Source organism: Salmo trutta, chromosome 40 (assembly GCF_901001165.1).
Source record: "Salmo trutta chromosome 40, fSalTru1.1, whole genome shotgun sequence".
NCBI lineage: Eukaryota > Metazoa > Chordata > Actinopteri > Salmoniformes > Salmonidae > Salmo > Salmo trutta.
Window position 1 is genome coordinate 11,668,582 of NC_042996.1, and position 20,024 is coordinate 11,688,605.

At 46.7% G+C, this 20,024-nt stretch overlaps 1 protein-coding gene across 7 annotated transcripts in view; it reads right to left on the reverse strand.

The window, feature by feature from the left end:
- LOC115180065 (flocculation protein FLO11) overlaps nucleotides 1-20,024 on the reverse strand; it is a 58,898-nt gene that overhangs the window by 9,634 nt on the left and 29,240 nt on the right. For 5 of the 7 annotated variants that reach the window (XM_029741964.1, XM_029741965.1, XM_029741963.1 and 2 more), the window contains 6 exons: nucleotides 14,443-14,601; nucleotides 11,802-12,020; nucleotides 10,495-10,595; nucleotides 9,505-9,613; nucleotides 8,429-8,497; nucleotides 4,988-5,227 (listed from right to left, as the gene is read on the reverse strand). In XM_029741964.1, the coding sequence (XP_029597824.1) occupies nucleotides 4,988-5,227; nucleotides 8,429-8,497; nucleotides 9,505-9,613; nucleotides 10,495-10,595; nucleotides 11,802-12,020; nucleotides 14,443-14,601 (897 nt within the window). The remainder of the gene's footprint in view (nucleotides 1-4,987; nucleotides 5,228-8,428; nucleotides 8,498-9,504; nucleotides 9,614-10,494; nucleotides 10,596-11,801; nucleotides 12,021-14,442; nucleotides 14,602-20,024) is intronic. The other 2 variants (XM_029741960.1, XM_029741961.1) reach the window with 2 other exon arrangements.

The window sequence follows — 20,024 nt, forward strand, 5'->3', positions numbered from 1 at the left end:
GGGCCGTTTCAATCTGCCATTTATCTGCTTAGGCCTAATCAAAACCAGGCCTTCCGCAGCCTCCGCCTTTCACATGCAAATTGTTACATTCGCATCCAGACAACTTGACTTGTTAAAGCTTGATTGATCAAAACCTGCGGGGCGGCTGTGTACATCTGTTTGCAAATATCTGTGACGAGAAGGGGCTTTCGCTGAGACCCACGAGTCACACGTTCGGTCCCCGAGCAGCGTCTGGGATGGGTATTAGCTAGCCCCCAGACCCCAATCTAACCCTCTTCAATAGACACACACACACACACCACTGCCTGGATCAGTGCACTGATCAATCCAATGAAGTGAATTGACAGCTTGTGTAACAGAGTAAATGGATCCCCCGTCTCCTCTCTTTAGCATGGTGGCGGGCTGAGGCAGGTCCCATACCCTGGTAGGTAGTGCTTCAGTCCCCCTAATGGGGACTCTATTTCTACCACGCTCTCTCTCTCTCTCTTTCTCTATCCTAGGCCTGCTTCGCTTTCCTGGGCCTCTGAATTGCACCTCTCAGGCCTGATGTGTGCCCACAGGCACTCACTTTTACACACACACACACACACACCACCACACACACACACACACACACACACACACACACACACACACACACACACACACACACACACACACTGCAGTCCATGATGGAGGGAGATCAGGGGGTCTGCGACTGAGGGGGCCACTCCGTCGGGAAATCAGCCGGACAAAAGGTGCAGTGGAGTGAGAGATTGAGGGAGGAAGCGAAGGCGGGTGGAGGAGCGGGACAAAGCCCAGGCACTAAAACCTCCTGCCAGATAGCCTTATCTGATTCCACTCCAGCGCATGATGGCTTTCTTTTTCAGATGGCCTTTAAAGCACACAGGTTGTGCCTTTGGTGTGAAGCCTAGCAGAAAATGTTAATCAAGAGAAGGACCGTGGCACAGAAAGGCGAGAGAAAGGGGAGAGTCACTCTGCTAAAGCTGTAATCTGTAATGAGAGTGAGGCGATTCAGTAGCGATTGAGGGAGGAACAATGGGGCCGTGATGATGATGAGCAAGGAGGTTCACTTTTACTGCCGTTTGTTTTGCTGCTTTTTGTTCCGTTTCTTCAGTCACCGCAAAGATGTCCACCGGTCCGCAGACGGCGAAAAGCCACCAGTCACATCTCATTTAACACACACTTGGACATCAATGTCAATATCTCCAGCTGACAGATGACAAACGGCCTGATTGCTGATCTGACACTGTGCAGGCATTCATGAACACATGATTAATACTTTCTCACAGTCACAACCCGAACAAAACAAACATCATTCAAAGTGAGAAAGTAGTTTGCATATAACCGTTATTTTTGATCGAAATCTAGGTTAAGTCGGAATAACTGAACAACTGCAACAACAAACTTTCTCAATACCGTACATTATAGTCAGGAAATATGTAAACAGTGTCGGGACTGTGGTTCTATTGTGTTATATGACGTGTTGTCCTCTTGTTTATTTCGCTCCCTCTCTTCCCCGCTTAATCCCAGACCTTTGTTTCTGCTCATCATCACATGTATAAAGTATCCATAATTCCCCAAACAAAGGTCACATTCAGTGCTAGAGGAGAAATGACCCCGTTTTTCCAGCGGGAGAATGTCAGAGTCCAACCTAACCCGCATAGTGTCTGATTAAAAACCTGTATTTAGAGTAATTACATTCATGTAATGAGCATGGATTTTCCATGGCGTTGGCTAGACTCAAACGTTATCCACTGTGACGGTAACACAACAGACAGACTATATGGGAACATTTGGGGATACGTTGGGTTTTAAGCTCTTTAAGTGCTATGATCTTTTAATTCTGTAGCGTCAAAACATGACATAATGAGTGCTAGTCCTACAATCTTCAAATAAACCAAAGCTTCAGTATAGTTTGAGTAGTTTGACATGTTGTATGATGATAATAAAATCCTCCAGTCACTGACATTAATTCAACCAAACTGGTCTAGATTGTTCCATGATACGATTCTACAGTATATTTAAGTGTATTAATTACACAATGGAGCAACCAATGAGGTTTATATGAAGACTAAATGTTACAGTAACAGCATTATACAAGCAGGAAGTTGAGAGCTTCAGTAGGCCAGTAGGAGGTGTACGAGGGGATCATCAGTCCTTTAATTCCTGAGCTCCACTCAATGTTGAAGGTCATTCACAGAGAGTGTGTATCTAAGACAATGTCCATATCCACACACACAACTGTTAGCTGAAGACAGGGGGTCGGACATCACTTAAACATATTGTACATTTCCTCTAGTCTTGTAACAGCAGTAGCTAAGGATTCATGGCCAGACTAGCCAATTCATCAGTAACGATTCCATGATGTTATCGTTTTACATGAAAGAAACTTAGAACCATAATTACAGGATAGTTCATCAACTTTTCGTGATTCTTTAATAATGCGACCAAATACGATTCAACATCTCTTTTGAGTCGGAGGAGAATTTGGCAGTGTGCTCCAGTCCCTTTGAGCATGGTGGATTCAGGAGGGGGGGCAGAATTTGGCAACAGGCCTCATTATTACTCCATGGACCCGTGGCTCCGCCCCTTCACTTTCCCCAAAAGGATGAGGGGGAAAAGTCTGTGTCAGGAAAACAAACAAAGACACACGCAGCGCCACACTCCCGACCCTGGCAGCACGCCACCCACCTCACCACAAACCACAGCTCGCATACACACACACACACGCTTACACACACTCATACACACGCCTACGTCCAATCACCTAGCGCTGATTGGACGTTGGACAGATCCACAAAGATAAGTCCTCAAAGCCTCTAATCATCTGCTATAACTGATCTGTACTGATAAGCTGACATTGCCAAATTCTGTGTTATTATTGCCCAGCCTCTCCTTGACATTATGCCATTAATAAAGCCATTGTGGAGGGCCCTCTCTGTTCAGACACCATATAATAGACTCTTTGACAGATTCACTTTGCCGCTCTCTGCCTCTCTCCTTCTCTGCGCTCTTTGAAAACAGCGGCAGCTAACGTGCATATTCCACGCTGATGCTCATCAATAGGCTGGCTGTTTGTTTGTCCAGTCATTTGGCGCTAATGGTAAATACACAGAGGTATTCTAATGGTAAATACACAGAGGTATTCTAATGGTAAATACACAGAGGTATTCTAATGGTAAATACACAGAGGTATTCTAGATCAAAGGCTGAGCAAACTTCCGTTTCATAAAGGCACTGTACCCTAGCGCACGGGCACACACACACACACACACACACACACACACCGACACACACACACAGATACATACATATACACACAGACACAGGCGCATGCGTGCAGACACACACACATACACACACTCTTTTCTAAGTGATAGGTCTCCCTTGCTCATTCATTGAGAAGCTATTCATTGCGGTGAAAACAACCGAGCAAACGACTGCAGTGGATTCCCCACCTAACTGAATAGAACGCTAATACACGGGAGGCTGAGTGGCGTCCGGGGGGCGGGGCTGAGGCGGTGCAGTCACGGGGCCGCCAGGTGTTCCCCATCAACACCGACATTCATCAGAGACCCTGGCAGAGTGAGTCACTGACGCCAGCAGCACAGGTACGGCTACTGAGCAGCACTCCATGGGACAACAGCACACAAAGGAGCTCCGAGTGGACACCAGTCTCCCTTCATGCACTTACAGTCATCCCTCTTGCGTATCTATCCAAAACAATCATGCACTCAGTCAACACAGGCATTGTATGTTCCTAGCCTACTAGGAAAACATTGAGGTTCAGACCTGACGCCGCTCTTATCTGTATGAAAACAATCATCACTCTGCTATTGCTTATACTTACTGTATACAATCTACGGTCTCTCTACTACTGTGATAACACAGTCATGTACACCTTCCTGTGTACAATCCACAGTCTCTCTACTACTGTGCTAGCCCAGTCATGTACTCTTGATGGGAAACAGGGAGTGTGGCACAAACAGAGGCACTAGAGAAAGTGAATGTCTAGGGGTAGGAAGGATGGAAGGATGGATGGGGAAGTAAAGGAAGAAAGTGGGAGAAAAGTGCATAGAGGAGAGGAAGGAAGAATGGAACGAGGGAGGGGTGCGTTGAGAAGCGTCTCTCTAGCAGTGCTTTGGCCAGTGGTCAGTGCCAGAAGAGAGGGTGCCAATTAAGGCCAATTAGTGCCTTTCAGACCCTAATGAGGGGACAGGTTTACACGTGTCTGAGCGAGGGGCAGCAGCCCACACACACGTGCAAACACACACACATACTGACACTCATTATCACACAAACCCACAAATACAAACAGAAAGTAACACCAGCAGACATAAACATGATGCTCGAAGATGACTGCTAAAAATATAAAATGAGCTGAGAACTGAGAAATAGTTGAAGCCAATACACACTTATGAAAGAGAAACAGTTCCCTCTCCCCACCACACACACACACACAAAAACTCATCATTGGTAAAAACCTTCCTTTTGTTGTGTGGAAGGACAGGGTTCTTCCTCTCGGTTTATTACTGGCTGAACAAACCTGTCCAATCAGACAAGTGGCAGTGCACACAGGAGAAACCCTGACCCAGGGACCAGTCTGGGGGCCCCACCCCCTTAACCTTGACCCGAGGTGTACAGGCTCATTGTGGGACTTGCCAGGTTCGGCACAGTGACAATGGGTGGAACGACAGAAATTTGACATTTGGGAGAAACTGAAGAATTTCAGGGTAAACTCCTGTTTACAAAGAAGCTAATTGAAATGGTGAAATCAAGTGCTGTGCTCTGGACTAAAGGAAAATTGTGTTGGGGAGAAAAATGATTTTAAAAAGTTGAGAGGCCACAGTGTTGAGCGTAGATGCGTTTGTGTTTTGCTAACATGCTCCCTTATGGTAAGAGGCAGTGGGCAGATCAGTATGTGTCGGTTGGCAGTTTTGGGTTTTAAATGTGTGAGGGTGGATGGATACACTGATACACTCACAGTCCTCAAACTTGGAGCGGCCCCTGTTGCGGCTGGGCTGGAGGGGCCCGCTGTCCTGGAGTCTGGAGTAGATGTTTAGCACCTTTGTCTTTCTCTCCTCCCTTTTTCGCTCCTTCTCCCTCATCCTGCGCTCCAGCCTCCCGGGCCTTCTCCTGCCCACTGTGGAAGCCCAGCCTCGCTCCCCCCGATCAGGGCAACCAGGCTCCTCCTTCACTGGAACCCCCTGGTCTGGGCTGGGGCCTGGATGGGGACACATAGAGATGGAGAATAATCTCATGGCACTGGGCAGATTTCAAAGCCCATCTGAGTCTGAGAGGTCATCATATTGCAGTCATATCCCCATAAGCAGATCTATGAGAACTAACACTGTTTCTGGTTGTTTCTGGTACTGACTCACTGGTTGTTGTATTTTCATGATGCTGACCCACTTAGTTAGATATTACTGTTGTGTGCCTAGTAGAGTTCCACAAAGCACTTTGAAAGTAAACATGCTAGGTGTTCTGCATTTGTGTACATCTATCTCGCTACTTAAGAAATCCCTTTGCAACCACTTCGCCTTTTCCCCCCCCTCACAAACACACGTTCACCTCTTTGTCCTCCCTAAACATCCCAGTCACATCATTTCTCCACTCCTCTGTTCTTTACACATCCTAACTGAAAGAGGGACACTCCCTTCGGGAAACTTAACCACTCAGTCGATTTGGCACTGGCCACCAATTAGGAGTCCCATTATCTGCCAATGAAATGTCAGAATAATGCACTTCCTGGCCTGGAAGCGCAGGGACAACGAGTGCCATCAATGAAGACTCAAGGTACATCGAGGCTTGGATTGTGAGTACAAGTTCCTTCTTTTTTTAAAACTATAGTAGTCATTCTTTACCATAAGTGTTACCACATAAAACAAATGAGTTTCAAGCATTAGGATGGTGTTCGTTAGACATTACGATCGGGAGAAAGCTTGACCAACAGAGTGATAGGGTTCAGATCTATCTTTCATCAAAAACGTCACAGACTGTCATCATATATCATATATCGTGCTGAAAGGTCAGAGGTCAGCAGCTCAGATGGATATAGTCATGTCTCATTTGACAATCCGTCTTCCACCAGAGTGAACACAATCAATATCTCTACTTCAGTTTCTGTGTCGGGCACCATTCTCAATGTCAAAGGCTTTTGGGTAGTAAAATACTGTCCACCGATACAACATAGAATTTATCATTCGGTCTACAATATTTATTTGTGTGCAACATCAATCATGTTTAGATTATTTATTTAAACGAAATTGGAAGGACCAATAATATATATATACAAATGATATCATACTGTATAGAATGCATGCCTATACACCATGAAATTAGAAGGAACGGTGACAAAATGTTAGTTCGATTGCTATCTGAAATTAAGCATTTGTGCAAGCGCTTTAACATCTTACATGAACACATTTCATAATATATTTATGTTCATTATTGGACAAGACCAACTAGACTGGTCATTTTAAACAGCGACTCTGAGACATCTTTGATACAACGTAAAAGCTTTGCCCAAATTATTCACGATTTGGTGCCTTCCTTTCTAAAAGCTCCTATTCTAATATGGCCTAATCCGTGAATGCTGGGGAGTGATTACAGGTCAGTTCAAGCTAGAAACAAGACAGTGGCCTGCTTAGAAACCATCTAAAAACACACAGAACAGGTTACCATACCAACAGAGCCATCTGAATCGTGGCAGATAGCTGGATTTGGCTGTGTGTAGCCAAGTCAAATCCCCTCCCTGATCTCAAAAGGCCACCGAAGACAAAATCCCACACCACCCCCCCTCTGGCCGGCTCTGCCCCTGAACACAAAAATACACACATCGACTGCTCCTCCACACAGAAAGACCCCAACATCCAGTGCACCAGGAAGAGGCAGGAAGGTCGGACTTGTATCTTTTTCTTTGTGTGTTTGAGAAAGGGATGAGCGTCAGTGAAACAATCAGTGCCATTCACCGATGCCACCCAGAGCCTCGACTCCTCTATCTGTCCAGAAGAAAGGCTAGAATAAAGGGAGGGGCGGACAAAAAAGGCAAATCCTTCCAGATTATTATTCATGGGGAGGGATTGGCCTTTTCAGGTCTCCTTTATCGGCACGTTCGTTTTCCAACACGTCATCCTCTCTATCAGCCCCTGACAAGTGCCAATCAAAGGACCTGGATGAATCCAGGTTTGAAAAAGGGCAAGGAGGGAGAGAAAACGATGGTGGATTTTGGAGGAGACAATGACCACTGAGCCCACAGTGGCAGTGGTTTAGAGACAATGGTGACACAGCTACATTGTCAGTGTGTGGTCCTCTGGGGGGGGGGGGGGGGGGGCACGACCATCCTTTCCCTTCTCTTTCACCGGCCCTAATCTGTCCAGCTAGCGGCTCCCCGAAGCCTTCCGGAACAATCTACCAGGGTCAGTCCCAGATTAGTCCTCTTCGTGGCCCCGGCTCGTAACGATATTCACTTAGGACGCTAACGTCTTCAGTTACAGCTGAATGCTAAACTCTGGGGTAAACACAGGAGGGACCGGGCAGAATTGAAACAGTCATGAATTTGTACCTATGAATGAATTATGACAGAGAGAGGGACAAAGACCTTATCAGAGAGCTCACTGGGGACAGACCACATATCTTACTGACTTATCTTATTGCATGATGTTTCTGACTGGGTAAGTCATTGGCCTAAGTGCCATTGGCCTGTATTCTGCCTATTGGTTCATGCACAGGTGGACATTGTTTGGAACAAGCCACAAGCTATAAACCTGTTATAACAAAAAACTGATAACTACGACAACAGGGTCTGTATTTCACATTTGTTGTATATTCTTTATTTGGACACATACTTTTAGGTCAAAGTCCTTATTGGATTCGTAAATTCATACGGGAACGCCATGCTGTCACCCTACAATGCTGTCCCCATAGTGTCACATTGAGTCCTAACAGTGACATTCTATGGACTACTAAGGGAGCTCTATAGAGTTTTAACTGCGCCGTTCCTCCGCTTGGAAACCCAATCTCACCTAACTTATGGCCACACAAAGCCATCCCACACACTGGGCACCTCTCAAAGGCTCGCTGACCCCGGGGCTGACCCCTCAGCGCCCTCCCCATGACCCTCTCCTGGGCTCTGACCATGTCTTTGGCCTCCCAGAGGTCATTGTGCAAGAACACACAGACCATCACCAAGGATACCTGGGATGACATCTTCTTTTTTATGTGACAAGTTTGTTCTCGCAGAGCTGCAGTAAATAAGACCGTCTTTTGGGGTTTCGCGATGTTTAGGGCTCCACCACAACAAACGGTTGCCTTTGTCCAATGAGCATTATGAGCGTTCCATTGCAGGCGTGTAAAATAGAGGCGATAATACAGTGGGAAAACTTTACTATCCCAAATGAAGACATCCCTCTAAAACGTCACTCACCCTTGTGCCTGTCATTTAAGGAGGTAAGGGCCTGGCTGGTTTGGTCACTTCCCTCGGACTCCTCCCCATCTGTAAGTTAACATAGATGAAGTCATGTGACACAGCTCCTGGTATCTGACCAGTGAGTGTAACCCACCAGTCATGGTGTCCTGACATCAGACGACAAGCAGTGGAGCCAAGAGGACATGTTACATGTCACTGTGCCCTTGGTCGTAGTTAACGGCTGAGTACGGTGGCCTTCATGCATGGCCGTTGAATCACAGGTATGACAACTGGGTTTGTAATGGTGCCGTCACTGAGCCGCAACACAGCGAGCCACGGGCCATTAGGGCCAACACAACACAATGACTGATACAGGAGAGTCACTCAGCGTTAAAACACATGGCATGATCACAGGCTGAGGACAGATGTGGTCAAATAGAGGTGGAGGAAGAACAAAAAGGGCGAAGGAGAAAGTGATGAGAGGGAAGAGGGAAAAGGAGAAATTGAATGGGGAGAAAGTTTTAGCTCAAAAAGAGTTTCTCTGCTTCACAGAAGAGAGAGAAATGTGAAGGGGGTAAGTCAAACCCAATTGATCCTTCCTTTCCCTCTCCTTCCTGTGAAGCCTGTTTTCTCTGTGTTTCTGGTCCTACAGTACTTGCTCTGCCTTTGAACCCATTATTCATCAGTGTACACAAGACGGCCACACAGGAGAGGACCACTCTGCTCGCCAGCCGGCTCTACGGAGGATTATCAGGCTTAAATGTACCGGACGCAGAGAAACGCGGCCAAACACAGCGGTGACAGTAAAAACACAATGGCTTTGAATAAGACCCGCTCTAGTATGGACAGAGGGGGCTTTTACGGAGACCAAACCCTCATGTTAAGGACAGACTCTTGTAGGTATTGACTGATTAAAGACAGCTGTTAAGGGTTTCCAGAGATGTATGCTGAGGTTCAGAGAGAAGGGTTGAATGCAGAATATGCAGAGCTGAAGCTGAAGTATAACGGTTAAGAAATCAAATCAATAAGGTTGTTGTTAATAAGAGATCCCGTTCATTAAGTGTGGATGTGATAGGAGTTATATGATGCAGTACCACAGCAGGACTCGCATTGGGAACTGGTGGACCCGGATATGATGCCTGATGGGCTGGAGTCACTGATCCATGACGATGGTGACCTGGAACCATCCTCGGTGTGGGACTGCTGAAAACACAAGCATAAAACCACGACACAACCATCACATTATTCAATCTGACCTGTGTTCAAACCACGTTGACCAATCAGGCATGACTATTACAAAAAAAAACATTATAACCGCATAATGCGTTCCAATCCCGCACCAGCACACTAGACTCTAACCCTGTGGTGTAGTAGTGGTCCAGTATGCAAATAGCCTAACATGAATCATGCCCCGGGTACTCAGAACGCTTCATTGTGGTTAGACATAATCACAGGGGGCTTATAAGGCACATTGAGCCTTTCAGAGAGCAGAGGAAGCTCTCTCCTCCATCATAAAAAGGAGATGAATAGTCTATCGCGTGGAGCACCTGCATCCATTCCACTGCACCCCGGCACTCGCGGCGCTGCGTTTACCCCCTGACCCCTCACCCCTAACCCTGTCTGATCCATCCCACCAGAGGCGCATCCTCCAAATGTGTCCCCCCTGTATAGAGCCACATCTAAGTGTGAGTGAGTGGTCCCCCCTTGGTTAGAGCAGTGGGCTGAGTGGAGTGTGGTGTAAATAATAAATCTGCTCTTCAGTGGTACAGTCACCAGCCTCTCCCTCCGGTGGCCTGTGACTGATTAACTACACACCTGCTGCACAGCACGCTTCTCTCACTGTTGTTATATTGTGTTTCAATTATCAACAACAATTTGGCTGCTTGATCCGGGATGGCAGTTACAAATTCGCGCCAGTTCAAGTTTATACTGTAAATAGAGGTCTTTGTCTCAGTCAGTGTCTGAGTGTTTGTATAGTCCGTGTTTAAACAACAATGTGCAATAGTCATTTAAGGAGACGGATGAAAGCCACGGGGGGGGGTTGTTGTGAGGGGTAGTTTAGGGGAGGGCCTACAGACACTCACCATTGTGTGCTCACCCTGTTCCTGGACTTTGCCTGTGGCGACACACCTCTCAGACACACTGCCGTCTCCACAGCTGCCAGCTGTGAGGGGCTGCAGGACGCCTGACAACAACACACACACACAAGCACATCAATTTGAAGACACAAACTGGATAGATTGTGTGTGCGTGTGCCAACGTGCCCGGTGTACACGCTTGCGTGTGTGTTTTCCTTTGTGTTTGAGTGCGTGCACCGATATGAGTAATGCCATGTATTAGTTAAAAGTATGGTTCCTAATCGCTCTGCAAATACTGATATAAAAGAGGGGGAAAAAAACCATGGAGGAGCACCTGTCTCGCAGAAACGTGCCAGGTGCAAACACAGAATGGGAAAACATCGTTCTGGAGACACACCTAGGAGGACAGACAGACAGACAAGCTCCCTGAAATGTCTACATCTCCAGGCAGGCCACAGTGAAACGTCACCGAGTGAAGAGGATTTAGTTGGATTCAATGACTGTATTCAAGGCCATTGCCAATTCAGAGGAGAAGCATCACACTGAGCATTAGTATTGTCAATATCATGGAAAACAAGTTTACACATCTTTTGTTTGCCTCTAAAACTACAATATGACGTGCTTATTTCCAACTGTTGGCTCATCGACCACTTACGTTCCTTTTACCACTTTACGGGACGTTTGGTCAACTTTCTATGCCATTTCTCGCATCACCCAGAGTGATATGCGCATGCCGCACAGACACAATCACATCCAGATTGTGCCATTGTTAAAAGAGATACTTTTGTGTGTCTGGGCTGAGGTCTCCAGGTTAATGATAAACGCGAAGCGGTTTGATCTTTATTAATATGGCATATCATATCCCAATAAAATTTTCTGCCAAAGCCAGAAATGAGCCTCCATATCTTTATGGCCTTTCAGTTAAGAGCCTGCAGCAGCATGCCTGGGAGCAGATGAGAGGCGGTTCACACTGTAAAGACATTACTCTCAAGGCCGGGCCAACGAACGGCAGGCACACACCCATAACGCTGCTTGGTATTCCCCTGTCCAGCCTATTCTACAGAATAGAACTCTGTCTGGATTTTCCCTGTTGTGAAATCAACGGTTTTGCTGTTTCTATCAAAGGTCACAGTTTGGCTCCTTGTAACTGTCAAAAGAAACTATCAAAGGAGTGAGTTTACATCTAGTAATCTTACTGAAACAATGTCTCAAACACAGTGTGTATATAAAGACATGTGCCAGTTCAATCCCATTCGCTGATTCACAAATAAATCACAGACTGGGCTGGGTGTTGAGTTGTAAATCAGGGATACCTGTAGTATACAGTCTTGGACTAAGAGGTCTTCTGGCTCGGAGCTCCGCCGTGAGGTCTGTTGTTCTGTCTTCTGTTGGGGAGTACTTGTCCTGACCAGCGAGCCAGTGGGGCTCCACAGGGTCCGACCGGTCCAGGAGCAGGAGCTGCACACGGGACAGGGAGCCCAGGTCCCCTGAGTCACAGCCCACTGTCAGAGCAGCCAGGCCTGGGGACATCTCTGCAGAGGTGGCATACAGTATACAGGACAACTGAAGCATTATGTGAAACAGCAGATCCAGCACATCAGAACTAAAGCATTAAAAAGGGAATAAGGGAGTCCATTGCATCAGCCAGTCCATCTACTAACTCATTTAAAAAAGATGTTTGGACATTTAGCAGACACTCTTATCCAGAGCGACTTACATACATTTTCATACTGATCCCCTGTGGGAATCGAACCCACATCCCTGGTGTTGCAAGAGCCATGCTCTACCAACTGAGCTACACGGGACTCAACAAACAATACATTAGTCAGGACCAGAGTTACCACCTCCTCTGATTCCCTGTGTGCAGGGGGTTATCACAGGGACCCCTGGATAACCAGGCATAGGCCAGGGATAGCCTCTCTGAACCAGAATAGAGATAGAGGAAATAGTCCTGTATGGATCAGTGAGGTGTGTGCAAATTTGACTGACAACCCTCCAGCTCCACCCCCCCCTAGTCCTAGGCTCCAAAGTTCTCTGTCACGGCCAATTAAAAGGGGATCAGTAACAGTGTGGGCTCCCTGCCCATGCAAATCCCCACGCCGCCCAGGCAGAGAGCAGGGTGTGGAGCTGCTGTTCCCTGGGAGGGGATTTCACACAGCCACTGAGCTGGAGCTGTCTCATATCACGCTCTGCTGCAGGTCAACCCTGCTTCTCCTCTCAATGCAATCTCAGTCCCACCATCTCACAGCCATAGTGGAATGCATTGTGTTTTACAGCGCATAAAAAGTATCACATCTGGATAGTTTTCTAGTTGTTAAGTACAGTACAGCGTTTTTTTTTACAGTATGTCCTTTGAGCGACTAACTTTTAGAGACTTTGAGTGACTTTAAATGAATTCTGCCTCGATCAGGGGAAGACAACCCTGTACCTGGAGTACTGCAGGTACTGCAGGATGTTGTTCCAACGAGGTACCACACCTGACCAACCGAGGTGATTCCTTAGTTCAGCGATTCCCTACATTCAACACACCTGGTCTTCCAGGTCAGTTAAATCCAAAACATGACGCGCCTGTGGACCTCTAGGACCAGGGTTGCCTACCCATGGCCTAGGGAGTGCTCCTGCCTCTACAATGCGTTGCGTGTGTCTCTGGGTGTGTTTCTGTTTGTCAGGTAAACCCCTTCAGGTGAGAAAAAAGGGAACTGGCTGGCTGTCTGATTGATTAAGGAGTTGTGGTGAAGGAATTCCCGTGGATCAGCATGGGTGAGACACATTGAGATGACACACTTTCAGTTAGGCTGGGAGTTAACCCCCTCATTAGCCATGACAATGCAACCCATTGTAAAGACACACTGTTACAGATAAAAGGTCTAACCCTGTAATTAAAGCGTTAACTAGCTATACTGCCACCCAGACGGGGTCACTGGAGAGTGGACAGACACACTTGGATGCCTGTGAGTCAGTAGCAAAGTTTAAGCAGTCAGTCAGTTTAAGACAGTTTTACATGTATTTGCTTTCCAGGCTCTATACTGATAATAGATGTCTATATCTGTCAATTGAGGAAGATGTTACACCACTGACATGATCCCACCACATCCTCAGGGCAAAGGTCATGGAGGTCAGACGGAGGTTCAGGTCAAGCGAGCAGGTTAAACATCTTAAACACCTTGTCAGGGATTAGAGGGGATGAGAGAAGCTTGGGGAAGTCCTCAGTGAGTGAGAAAATCACTGTCTGCGTTGGGTAATGTTCCACTTCACAGCTCACTGAACTGACCAACCTCAGTAGAGACGCACGCACGCACGCACACACACACACGCACGCACGCACACACACACGCGCACACACACACACACACACGCGCGCATTTACTGTACACACACACACGCACGCACACACACACACACACATTTACTGTACACACACAAAGACGTGGCACTCTGTTCCACAACAGAGCGCTGAGATACACACATCACCGTCACACCCCAGTCCATTACATGAGAGAGGCTGAGGAAGGAGAGCATGTCTCATTAATGGTGGTCAAACAAACATGGCCACAACAACAACCACAAACAGGAAAAAGACAATCAGGTGCCGTGACCTTTCCATTGACAATACTGTCTAAAACAATGCTAATTAATTGTAACACCATGGACTGCCCAGGTAGAAACAACTCTAAACATCAAGTACATTCCACAAGTAGCTAGTTAAGCATTCACCTGCTCTAAAAAAAATAAATGGTTATTTCACCAACTTTGATACAAAGTAAAAAGCCAATGGCCATACAACAAAGCTCTTCTTTTTCAAGTGTCTACAGTTAGAGGAGCACATGTACAGTATGTTTGACATAAATATAGAGCACATTTCTGATGTAATCATTGTGTAGACCCTTGACAGGTATGACATCAGTGGTATTTTATACGATCTGCTGGACATAATGTGGGTGCTCTGTACAGTACCTGTACCAGGTGGGCTGCAGTCTGCTGGGCTGAGTGGGTGGTCTAGGGACAGACAGGAGCCGGTCCGCGGGGCGATGGCCTCCAGTTCATCAAACACATGGGACTGGCTAGAGCTGACCTGAGAACAGCGGGACCAGGAGGACACTGTGTCACTGCCATCTGAAACAGCACAAGCAGGTTGGGCATATCACATAGAGAATATACACCTGTATTGTGTTACATGATGCAATAGAAATGGAGGGTTAGAAATAGAGGATCCGTTCCGAGCAGAACCCCTATTTATTTATTTACAGTGTTCCGACCAGCATAATAAAGTTCTGACCCGGTTCGAACCCCCCCCCCCAAAAAGTAACGGTTCATACAGTTCCTTTTCGTTCATTTTTTACCCTGTGAAATCAACATCGTTCTTTCATTTAGTCCACCAAGAAGCGTGGATAGAGCAGCTTGCTGTGGAACGTGTAAACTAGTTGTTTGCATGTTTGAGGACAGATAACTGCAGGCGAGAGATGTGACTGAAAATTCACGGTTGGGGAGAGAGCGAGAGAGAGGGGTGGACGTGGAGGGGGCTTGGCTTGAAGTGCTGAGCATCATGACATGATGTGAATTGGAATATGTTTACGCTATTACTAGCATCATAACTTCACTGAATTACAGAATTACAGTATATACTAGACATTAGGGAAAAAAATGTGATCAAAAAATTACATTATTAACTGGTTCTCAAGATTTAAAAGTAACGGTTCTGTTCCGCAACACTAGAGATCACTTTCTTTCCCGGTTCTGTTTCCATTCCTCTAAAAGAAAAATAGGTTTTTTCGCTGCTCCCTGAACCAGTTCCAACACCTGGTTGTAAGTCAATTAGTGCCTGACTGCCTGTCCCCTCTAGGCTTCACAGAGACGGCTCGGTATCATACCCATGCACACACAACAAACACACACTTCACCCAGACACCAAACAAACTCCCACTCCTCCTTGCCCTGAGCCGGTGTCATCAACCCTCCACCCCCACCACCAAACCAGGACCTCCACGGGAGAGTATGCCCCCCAGGTGGAGTCTGTGTCAGCTTACACAGAGCCAGTCAGACCCTGGGGCTACGGGAGATGGTACTATACACACAGGAGCAACGCTCTCCCTCTAAGCCCTCATTACCACATACCTCACTCACAGGACAGGCCAAACTGTCCGCCCTTAAATCACTCTTTACTTGACTCTTCTCAAAGCAGTCAAAACACACCTGTTTTCTTTGCCCTTTTTTATAACGGTAACTGAAAATGGTGTGCTGAGGGTTTCTGTCACGATGACAGCCTTAGAGAATGAGCTCTTCTTCTCTCGTATGGACATGTAAAACAGATAGCAGACACACGTAATATATACACAAGATAATAAAGAACACACAAACTCAGCTCCTTTATGTCTGACAACACACACATACACACACACACACACACACACACACACACACACACACACACACACACACACACACACACACACACACACACACACACACACCACACACCACACACACCATTGTGCATTCCAGTGCCTCGGCTCTCTACTCAGAGAGACAATGGAGGGACTTGACTTGACACTTTAAAGCATATTGCTGCTGTCAAGTCAGCCGTCATTCTGAGGAGTGCTACTGAGTCAGGGCGGTGGTGTTGGTGGATAGGGGGGCGTAGGGGCAAGGCCAGGCAGGTTCAGGATGGAGTCAGCCCAGACAAGGCTCCTCTGTGTCCCCATGTACCCCCCTGTCCCCCCACTCTGGCCACACCGTGGGGCTGAAAGGCTGGGTGGTGCCCTGGGTCTGGGTGCTGGAGAGGCCAGGCCAGGGCACCACAATAGGCCAGCGTCCCGCTTCATTGTCAAGGACAGTTACACTCTGGAGATGATGCTCAATGAGGGGTCGCCTTGGGGTCGCCCTCTGATTGTTGGGCCCTGGCGTGGGGACCTGAAAGGGAGCTGAGGGGAGCACACAAAGAGAGGACCCCATCTGAAAAGAACTGCAGAAGGGTGAGGGATTCCTGCACACCAAATACACCCACACACTGCACACACACACACGAGAGGGATCATTAGCCTGTATATCACTCTGCCCAAGACATTGACATCCCCAACTATGGGAATGAAATTCAGCAAACTCAGCAACATTTGTATTTTGTTCTCACATACATTATACCGTCTATATTTTTAATATGAAAAAAATAACAAACTTCATCTTATATATTGCTTACATATTGAACGTAAACTCAGCAAAAAAAGAAACGTACATATTTGTATGAAAATAACAAGATTCAACAACTGAGACATAAACTGAACAAGTTCCACAGGCGTGACTAACATAAATGGAATAATGTGTCCCTGAACAAAGGGGGGGTCAAAATCAAAAGTAACAGTCAGTATCTGGTGTGGCCACCAGCTGCATTAAGAACTGAAGTGCATCTCCTCCTCATGGACTGCACCAGATTTGCCAGTTCTTGCTGTGAGATGTTACCCCACTCTTCCACCAAGGCACCTGCAAGATCCCAGACATTTATGGGGGGAATGGCCCTAGCCCTCACCCTCCGATCCAACAGGTCCCAGACGTGCTCAATGGGATTGAGATCTGGGCTCTTCGCTGGCCATGGCAGAACACTGACATTCCTGTCTTGCAGGAAATCACGCACTGAACAAGCAGTATAGCTGGTGGCATTGTCATGCTGGAGGGTCATGTCAGGATGAGCCTGCAGGAAGGGTATCACATGAGGGAGGTGGATGTCTTCCCTGTAACGCACAGCGTTGAGATTGCCTGTAATGACAACAAGCTCAGTCCGATGATGCTGTGACACACCGCCCCAGACCATGACGGACCCTCCACCTCCAAGTCGATCCCGCTCCAGAGTACAGGCCTCGGTGTAACGCTCATTCCTTCGACGATAAACGCGAATCCGACCATCACCCCTGGTGAGACAAAACCGCGACACGTCAGTGAAGAGCACTTTTTGCCAGTCCTGTCTGGTCCATCGATGGTGGGTTTGTGCCCATAGGCGACGTTGTTGCCGGTGATGTCTGGTGAGGACCTGCCTTACAACAGGCCTACAAGCCCTCAGTCTAGCTTCTCTCAGCGAATTGCGGACAGTCTGAGCACTGATGGAGGGATTGTGTGTTCCTGGTGTAACTCGGGCAGTTGTTGTTGCCATCCTGTACCTGTCCCGCAGGTGTGATGTTCGGATGTTCTGATCCTGTGCAGGTGTTTTTACACGTGGTCTGCCACTGCGAGGACGATCAGCTGTCCGTCCTGTCTCCCTGTAGCGGTCTTAGGCATCTCACAGTACGGACATTGCAATTTATTGCCCTGGCCACATCTGCAGTCCTCATGCCTCCTTGCAGCATGCCTAAGGCACGTTGACGCAGATGAGCAGGGACCCTGGGCATCTTTCTTTTGGTGTTTTTCAGAGTCAGTAGAAAGGCCTCTTTAGTGTCCAAAGTTTTCATAACTGTGACCTTAATTGCCTACCGTCTGTAAACTGTTAGTGTCTTAACGACCGTTCCACAGGTGCATGTTCATTAATTGTTTATGGTTCATTGAACAAACATGGGAAACAGTGTTTAAACCCTTTACAATGAAGATCTATGAAGTTATTTGGATTTTTCCAAATGATCTTTGAAAGACAGGGTCCTGAAAAAGGCCCGTTTCTTTTTTTGCTGAGTTTAGAATTGTAGAATGTTGAAATGTTTTCACCAAAACCTGGGTCTGTCTACATCTGTGTGAAATAGCTTTATTTTATAATTAATTTAATTGAACCTTTATTTAACTAGACAAGTCAGTTAAGAACAAATTGTTATTCTACATTTATTTCTGGGTGAAATAAATTAACTTGTGACTTGCTCTGCAACTGGCCCATAGAGAACAGCGTGCCGCCATATAGCTGTATCTCCCCATAGAGAACAGCACTCCACCATATAGCTGTATCTCCCCATAGAGAACAGCACTCCACCATATAGCTGTATCTCCCCATAGAGAACAGTGTGCCACCATATAGCTGTATCTCCCCATAGAGAACAGCACTCCACCATATAGCTGTATCTCCCCATAGAGAACAGCACTCCACCATATAGATGTATCTCCCCATAGAGAACAGCACTCCACCATATAGCTGTATCTCCCCATAGAGAACAGCACTCCACCATATAGCTGTATCGCCCCATAGAGAACAGCACTCCACCATATAGATGTATCTCCCCATAGAGAACAGTGTGCCACCATATAGCTGTAACTCCCCATAGAGAACAACACTCCACCATATAGCTGTATCTCCCCATAGAGAACAGCACTCCACCATATAGCTGTATCGCCCCATAGAGAACAGCACTCCACCATATAGATGTATCTCCCCATAGAGAACAGTGTGCCACCATATAGCTGTATCTCCCCATAGAGAACAGCACTCCACCATATAGCTGTATCTCCCCATAGAGAACAGTGTGCCACCATATAGCTGTATCTCCCCATAGAGAACAGCACTCCACCATATAGCTGTAACTCCCCATAGAGAACAGCACTCCACCATATAGCTGTATCTCCCCATAGAGAACAGTGTGCCACCATATAGCTGTATCGCCCCATAGAGAACAGCACTCCACCATATAGCTGTATCTCCCCATAGAGAACAGCACTCCACCATATAGCTGTATCTCCCCATAGAGAACAGCACTCCACCATATAGCTGTATCTCCCCATAGAGAACAGCACTCCACCATATAGCTGTATCTCCCCATAGAGAACAGCACTCCACCATATAGCTGTAACTCCCCATAGAGAACAGCACTCCACCATATAGCTGTATCTCCCCATAGAGAACAGCACTCCACCATATAGCTGTTATCTCCCCATAGAGAACAGCACTCCACCATATAGCTGTATCTCCCCATAGAGAACAGCACTCCACCATATAGCTGTATCTCCCCATAGAGAACAGCACTCCACCATATAGCTGTATCTCCCCATAGAGAACAGCACTCCACCATATAGCTGTATCTCCCCATAGAGAACAGCACTCCACCATATAGCTGTATCTCCCCATAGAGAACAGCACTCCACCATATAGCTGTATCTCCCCATAGAGAACAGCACTCCACCATATAGCTGTATCTCCCCATAGAGAACAGCACGCCACCATATAGGACTGTAGATATCTATGATAGAGAAATGGTCACAATATATATGTAAAAGCAATAATTGATGATATTTCTCTGTCTGCTTGTGTATGTTCTGTATAAAATGTACATCACACAGTCTATTGTACAACGTACCGATTTAGAGATTTTGTGATGTTTTCTTTCTTGATCATGTGACATATGCTATTATAGAAGCCAGGTGTGTGTGCCGACTATTTACAGTGAGGAAAGGCCTGAGGCCTGTTTGTGTTTTCTTTTCATCTTTCATTTATGCACTTGATTGATTTTTGGGGCACCATGATGTTCTAAATAAACATATTTATGTTACATTCAAGCCTCAGTTTTGGATGTATTCCTTTTTTCAACAGTGTGCTGGTCGAAATCTCTTTCAGTATTCTTATTTTGACTCCTACGCACCTGGAA